General features: G+C 36.6%; 1 protein-coding gene across 1 annotated transcript in view; it reads right to left on the bottom strand.

The window, feature by feature from the left end:
- LOC106867560 (transcription initiation factor TFIID subunit 7) overlaps positions 1 to 6782 on the bottom strand; it is a 13399-nt gene extending 6617 nt beyond the window's left edge. Inside the window, exons 1-5 of the mRNA XM_014912469.2 lie at positions 6624 to 6782; positions 4803 to 4934; positions 3190 to 3270; positions 2004 to 2100; positions 429 to 487 (exon numbers count right to left, since the gene is read on the bottom strand). Coding sequence (XP_014767955.1) covers positions 429 to 487; positions 2004 to 2100; positions 3190 to 3270; positions 4803 to 4934; positions 6624 to 6746 — 492 coding nt within the window. The 5' untranslated portion in view covers positions 6747 to 6782. The remainder of the gene's footprint in view (positions 1 to 428; positions 488 to 2003; positions 2101 to 3189; positions 3271 to 4802; positions 4935 to 6623) is intronic.
- Between the last annotated feature and the right edge of the window lie 1538 nt (positions 6783 to 8320).

Here is an 8320-nt window from a genome sequence, read left to right as displayed (position 1 = left end):
AGGTTTTGGCATTTATAAGCCGCCCTCTTTCCCTATTTCTGGCGAGGATGTAGTCGATTTGGCTAGAGTGTCTGCAGGAGCGGTAGGTGACTAGGTGACTGGCAGGTTTCCTGAAGTTGGTATTGCAGACCATAAGATCGGTTGCATCACAGAACTCCAGCAGTCTGGTTCCCTCCTCGTTGCGGGAACCGAAACCATAGCCTCCATGTATGCCATGGAAGCCTCCAGCACGACGTCCGACATGACCGTTGAAGTCTCCAGCCACAAAGAGAAGGTCCCTGTCACTCGTCGAAAATGAAAGTTACAATTTATACAAATGTTACACTCTAAGCAGCATCAACAAGGAAGCTGGACAGCAAAAGAAGAAACAGAATCAAACACAAATCCTACTTCAAATTCAAGAGAAATACATGGAATCTTATAATTACCTTCTTTTTTAACGTTTTCCGGAATCGTCTTTTTCTAACATTCTTTAAAGATGGACAAACTATTGGAAAAATTAATTATTTAAGAAAACATTAAAATCATACACTGAAACCAAAAATATTTTTGTATTGTAAAATTTATATTAGAATTCAATATAAGCAATTGTGGCAGTATTACTTAAAAAAATGTATACAAACTGTTGATAAAAGCACAGCATGTCCATAAGGGATGTTATCTCAGGACAAATACTATAATAACTGACCTATGAACAGTGTATAAACATTAAGTATGATACAGAGATGACTATTTTCCATTAAATGATTTCAAATATCATAGTTAAGAGACAAAATTATTTTTTGTCATCTATCAACATCTGTTTCCCAAGTAAAATGGGATACTGCATATTATCACTTCCCTTAATTCTGTACCATCATAAATGACCACATCACTACATCATCCTGGTCTTCTGCTGCTTGAAAATGGAATATATTTCGTCCTGTAGATGTCCATTCAAATGCTGACATTTCTCAGCTGATATCTTTAATGTCCAGCAATTTTAACAGACTATACTTAACTAATTTCCCCTTGAGCTTTCACAAATCCATATGTTCAATATTCATCACATTTTTTATGTTTTATTGAGCTTGCTTTTCAATAAAGAAAGGAAAACTTTGTTGACACCAGAAACAATTACTCCTTGAAATTCTTCCATTATTTTCTTAGTCTAGCAATTACGCTTTTACCATAACCTTTTCTAACACTAATTAAGTGACATATGTAACAGAAACTATCAAGTACATCTAGCATACCACCTGGGTAGTCTAGGACTTTGTTTCATAGTCATTCAAGAACTAGCTTTTATCAGGAGAATCTGAAGATTTGGTCAACTTCCCATATATTCAATTGTATCATTTGTGGCATGTAAAAAGCACCATTCAAGCGTGGTGATGCCAGTACTGCCTGACTGGCCCTCATGCTGGTGGCACGTAAAAAGCACCCACTACACTCTTGGAGTGGTTGGCGTTAGGAAGGGCATCCAGCTGTAGAAACATTGCCAGATTGGATTGGAGCCTGGTGCAGCCTTCTGGCTCACCAGCCCTCAGTCAAACCGTCCAACCCATGCCATGGAAAGTGGACGTTAAACGACAATGATGATGCAAATATTGTCACAACTATAAGTGCATCATATTTGTATTTTTACAAAAACATGCAATTTTCCTTATCTGCATCAAATGTTGAGGGTTGTTTACAACCATCACATGATGTCAACACAAGGGTACATACACACATATATACATAGATATATATATAGACATATGTATGATGGGCATCCATACAGTTTCCATTTACCAAATTCATTCAAAGGATTTTGGTTAGCCTAGGGCTATAAAAGAAGACACTTGTCCTAGGTGTCATACAGTGGGACTGAACCTGAGACCACATGCTTCTCAACAGCACAGCCACGCCCGTGCCTGAATGTTGAATAATAATGTATTTAGTTTAAAACCAGAGCCTCAGTGTTAAGAAGGAGATTATCCAACATAATAATATTGTCTAGAATCAATAAAGTGACCTACTTCCATGTGGGTAGTGGTATTTCTTGTCTTTGTCTTTTTTCCGTGGACTTTCATTTTCATCTTGGCTTGTATCATCCTCATAAGAACAAATCAGCAACTGCAAGATTTAATTTAGAAAACATTATAAATCCAAAGATTCCATGCTTGCAGGAATAGGATGGATTTTATCAATACTGCTGACTTCAGTTAACTATTCACCATGAAGTAGGTGTAAAAGTTGTGCATAAACCAAAAAATTAAATATCTTATTCAGTAGCTATACAGGGATATAGAGAGGTTAGAACTGATGACCATGTATAATAACTGTAGAAATTAATAGCATCAATTAAAAATTAAATTACAAAGATTTATGAAAATTTAAAGATCATTAAAGTTACATGAATCAGTGGTTAGTTTCAGCTGATTGTAATAGAGTTAAAACTGCAGATGATGATGAGTTCATATAAATACCTCATCAATACTGTTGCCGTGATGGATCAGTTAAGTTTTTTTCCATCATCGTTCTGTGATGCACCTGGACACATCATCAGTGATGCTTTTGGGGTGTCATTAGGTATTTTGGGTCTTTTCTACATCAGACACCCAGCTGGAGTTGATCAAGCTCCAGTTTGTATCCAGTTAGCACTACCCTTAGCCCCTGTGCTATCTTAAAGCATGGGCTCACTGTACAGTTAGCCAGGGACCTTACAGATCTTGGGGCCCAATGTACTGATTCAGCTGGGGACTTATAATGCTACTAAGATGGCCTGAGTATAAGTACAAAGATCTATATAAAAATTACACAGCCTTGTAACACAGTCATATAAAACACAAGTGGCAGCCAGGGCATTCTGAATAGCTGAGCATTGTGGGTGATCGTTGGGGTAGGGTTCTGCAGTACAAGCAGGATCTTTGACCCATGTTATCACAGACCAATTTGTGATAAGTATAACATGGCTCACGACTGAGTGTACCATGTTATCTCAGATCATTGATGAATGAATCGGTGATAAATGTGGGTACATGTATATTTTTGATAAAAAGTGGAAATTTGTTGAAAAAGATATTATATTTCACAAGGGTCATTACTGACAGTTATTAAACATTAAGTCACAAATTTTTTGCCAAAAGACCTAAAAGAAAGGAATGATTGAAAATAAACTTATATTCACATTCTGAAATGAAAAATGAAAACCATAGCTCTTACTTGCATAACATCAGCTATTTTGTAAAATGTCTTCCTGTCCACAGTCTTCAGGGTTTCCATCATACATGGTGAATCCATCAACTAGAAAGATAGAAGATAGAAACAGTTAGAGGTGGATGATTTCTTACAAGAAATAAAATTCAAAGCTAACGGCTCAATAAGTTTAGCAACTGAAATAATTTAATCATTAACTGTAGGAGCAGGAGTGGCTGTGTGGTAAGTAGCTTGCTTACCAACCACATGGTTCCGGGTTCAGTCCCACTGCATGGCACCTTGGGCAAGCGTCTTCTACTATAGCCTCAGGCAGACCAAAGCCTTGTGAGTGGATTTGGTAGACAGAAACTGAAAGAAGCCCGTCGTATATATGTATATATATATATATATGTGTGTGTATATGTTTATTTGCCTGTGTTTGTCTCCACAACATCGCTTGACAACCGATGCTGGTGTGTTTACATTCCTGTAACTTAGCAGCTTGGCAAAAGAGACTGATAGATTAAGTACTAGGCTTACAAAGAATAAGTCCTGGGGTCAATTTGCTCGACTAAAGGCAGTGCTCCAGCATGGCTGCAGTCAAATGACTGAAACAAGTAAAAGAGTAACTGATGTTCACGGTTTCTTTTTAATTTCAAAGTTTCATAGAACTAATTAATATTTCCTACACATATATATATACAGTGTTTGTTAAAAAGCAATAATAAATTAATAATATTCTAAATTCAGATATGAATACATGTTTCTGTTGCTATAAATCATAAAACTAAAATAACCATTATCTAAAGTATATTTTTGAGTCCTTCCTCCTCAGAACAGCAGCCCTCTGGAATTATCTCCCTGCCTACATTTTAGCTGTAGCTAGAAATCTCAATCATATGTCTTGGAGGGCTTATGAAGGCTATGAACATAGCGTCCACATCTAGACCAAACCATAAAAAGCAAACTTTTCTTTCTTTTATCTGCAAAATTTGTAATAATTTTGGCCAGAAATTATAATCCTAGTATAGCTTTGAATTAAATAATCAACAGACTTTTGCTATGTAATAAAATTTCCTTCTTACTTTAAATAGATTCTAAATAGTTACTCCTGCAATCAGATATTGTGTTGAATTTGATGAAAAGTCAGTTTACAAAATCAATTTCTTGTTATTTATTTCAAACGAACTAAATTTTGTTAATCCTTTTTGTTCACACAAAATTAAAAGTTAACAATTTGCGTTATTTGTAGCATTTTTTATTTTATTACCTGGCCAAGCTGGATTGAAAATCTTAGAAAAGAAATTAGCCAACCACTTCACAGTGTGTGCTGTTTTTTTTTTATGTGGTGCTGGCTGCTTGTTATGTGGTAGTGGTACCAGTCAAGTCCCTAAGTAACTCACAAGACAAGACTCCTTACCTGAAGGGGGTGTAATATTAAATGAATGATCAAAGGGCAAAATCATGTGTCTTGCTGTCGAGGAGAAACATGGCTAAAATTTAAAAAGTATATTTAAAGAATCAATTTACATATGATAAAATATATATTAAAATCTTCTTTATCTTAACTGAAGTTTTCCTAAATGTATTAACTCTTTGTTGTAAATAGGAATTACAGTTAAAATGTTATAAATACAAACCTTAGCAGAGAATACTTCACTACCATAACGCACTATACCATGTCGAAGATCATTTTGAACTTCAATACTCAATTTGTCTTTCAAAGAAACGGCCCCTGTTTGAACATCTTGACGAAGTGCAGCAGCAGGACCCTGGTCAGAACAATAAACATCTTAGGAATTAGTATTTTCATCAACAGAGATATTTGAAATTTTCTTTGCTTCATTTTAAACTTTTTGTTAGTTAATTTTACTTCTGTTATGTAAGCCTTAATTCTTGCTGTATTTTCTTTGGCCTATTTCTAAATTGCATTTTCAAAGTCTGTAGACAGATGACAATTTTAAAAAAAATTACTTAATGGAAACCATTATGAGTTAGTGTCCAAAAAATTTTGAAGTAAAGTTTTTAAAACTATGTAGTTTCTGGGTGTTATTAGCTTAATAAAATACAATAAAATATTCAACAGATAATAATCTTTCGTTGCTTTTTTCAATAACGAAAATCTACCCCATGTCATTGAAGTGACTGTTTTAATGGGATGTGGACAAGGGAACAACGTATTTATTCCAAGAATTCCCCTCATTCCATCAGGAGTGGACATTCCCTTTTCATTTCGGAGACTCTAATTCCCAATCTGTGTCAGCTTTGCAATGTCCATCAACAAGTTCCAAGGCCAAACCCTATCTGAGGCTGGCCTTCTTTTGGAAGAGTCATGTTTTTCACATGGACAACTGTATGTTGGCTGTTCAAAAGTGGGAAGCAAGATGGATCTTTTCACCTTCGCCAAAAACGGGAAAACATGAAATGTTGTGTACATGGAGGTGCTGCAATCGTAACAAGGAGAACGGTCAGTACTTCCCGTTTCTTGAACATTTGTATTACAATTGTTCATCGCTGCATGCCTAAATATCATTTGACTTTTTAGGTAAAAGGCCAACAGAGAATATACTCGATTGGTTGAGAAAAGAAGACACAGCTTTAGAAGTATGCTCGATTCACGGTCTACTTTCCACACCAAAGACGATAGGAATAGACAGGCGTCAAAATACATACTTTAATCGTAACTGGCACTCCGTCGGTTACGACGACGAGTGTTCCAGTTGATCCGATCAACGGAGTAACCTGCTCGTGAAATTAAAGTGCAAGTAGCTGAGCACTTCATTCAGTGCAACGCAGAATGTGACAAGGCCGGCCCTTTGAATTACAGGTACAACTCGCTTTTACCAGCTGAGTGGACTGGAGCAATAAAGTGTCTTGCTCAAGGACACAACTTTAATTGTATGCATCGTATAATACCAAACAACACAACTACACATCAAAGGCAGACATCGATCACAGGCACAAACAGTACATAATTATAACAAATAGAGATTCAGGGTATGCTACTGTGTACAGCCCTTCCTATAAATATCTGATAACTAGAGAGCTAAACTAAATATAGACTAGAAAGCACACAGAAAAGGCTGGCATAACTACAGCATTTTTCTGAAAGTTATGACCTCCCAAAGTCTGGCGGGTAAAACCCTGTAGTTATGCCAAAAGGGGCAAAAGGCTTATTATATTTCTATAAGATATCAAAAATTCAAATGTAATTATAATCGAAGATTCTCTCGATTCTCTTAGATTTACAAGATACTTAACGGTACGAGCTCCCGAATCAAATACAGTAGTTACATTGCACAGAAACATTTTAGATCGTTTTCGAAAAGCCATCCGATCAATTGACAACCTTTTACTTACCAATACACAACAAAGTCTTTAATAAACCATTTAAATTACAATAGTATTTACAATTAGGGAAACTAGCAAATCGAAAACATTATGCAATATAAGTTATTTACCGCCGGCAGTCTCAAAATGAAATGTTGTTCCAAATCAAAAGCAGATTCTGTAGTGTTTTCCTTTTTTTTAGGGTTAGGTTTAGCAGAACTCGATCCGCTAACTTTAATGTTTACACCAACCATTTTGTAATGAAATATACCAAAAGCATGCGAAATTGTCTCAGAAAGTAAAGAGTGACAAATCAGTTCCCTCCCTTGGCTAATTTTCGTTTCTCTTATCACGCGCTGAACTGTTCAGCACACTGACGTTCTGCTAATGTTTATTGCACTCACTGGTAAACTGCGGCCCGCGGGTCCTATGATCCTACGGGATTTGCTGAATGGCACGCCTAGTGAAACTTTACCTTGAATTTCTTCTTAGTTGTGCGGCTCGCCTGAGAATGAGCCATGTCCCACACGCCTGCTTCAAGAGAATGGTTGCACGATCTTAGTTAATATTAATATACATAGACTATCAATAATCTGGCGGAGTTTTAAGGCGGCGAGCTGGCAGAATCGTTAGCACGCTGGTCAAAATGCTTAGCGACATTTCTTCCGTCTTTACGTTCTGAGTTCAAATACAGGCGAGGTCGACTTTGCTTTTTCGAGGTCGATAAAATAAGTACCAGTTTATCATTAGGTTGAATGTAATCAACTTAACCCCTACTCTGAAATAGCTCGCATTCTTTTCATTTTTTTTTTTTGCCCCTCTCCTTACCCTTTTCCTTTCCCATGAAGTATGAGACTTAACCGGTCAGCTGTTTCAAAACTTCACCCATGTATTTAAATACATACATTCTATCAATGTATTTATATACACACTCACTGCTAAGTTCCAAGGAGGTAAACAAACCAACACTGGTTGTCAAGCAGTGGAGTGTAGGATAAACATAGACACAAAGGCACACATACATATACACGATGAGCTTCCACACAGTTTCCACCAACCAAATTCACATTGGTCAGTCCAGGGTTATTAGTAGAAGAAACTTGCCTAAGGTACTGCACAGTGGTCCTGAACCCGAAACCATATGGTTGCAAAGCAAGCTTCTTAACCACACAGCCATGTATGTAGTGTGAAAGTAGAAGCCACGTGAACAGAAAATGAGAATGGCCTTATAAATACGACTGGTTTTAACTGAGAGTGGCTTTATCTGCAAAGGGTTACAATAACATACTGGTTGAAGAGTGGAAGGTTGGCAGATTCTGCAAAATTAGTTGTGCTTTCTTGGTAAATTACATGAAGGCCCAGCTATAATTTTGGAAGTGAAAGTTTCAAGCTGCGTGATGCATAAAGATATCTTTGCTTTCTTGATTGTTGTCTTTTAGGTTTATGGTGGTAGGTAAACACCTCTCAGCTGGGGTTAGTGGGTGATTTACTCCAGGTGTTGTAAACAATATTCCTTGCCAGTACAGATATAAGCATACTGTTTGAGGGTTTGGGGGTTGTGGCTCTTTGGTTGACTAAGTTAAGTGGGGTAAGGTGCCTAGCTATAAAGAATCTGTCAGCTGCTCTGAAAATGGATTCAACATTGGATTGTTATTTTATTGTTTGCATTAGAACCGTATCATACACTTTAAATGGAATGATGCAAACTAAAATTAGTTAAGTTGTGTAAGACTAAATAGAGAACATAGAAATGGTATATGAATAGATAAAGAACATGTGTATTACTTATTGTTGTTTGTTTGTGCATTCACATGCCCATATCTTTTAC

The sequence above is a fragment of the Octopus bimaculoides genome, chromosome 13, assembly GCF_001194135.2.
Source record: "Octopus bimaculoides isolate UCB-OBI-ISO-001 chromosome 13, ASM119413v2, whole genome shotgun sequence".
In the NCBI taxonomy this organism is placed as follows: Eukaryota; Metazoa; Mollusca; class Cephalopoda; order Octopoda; family Octopodidae; genus Octopus; species Octopus bimaculoides.
This window is presented reverse-complemented; position numbering and strand designations above follow the sequence as displayed.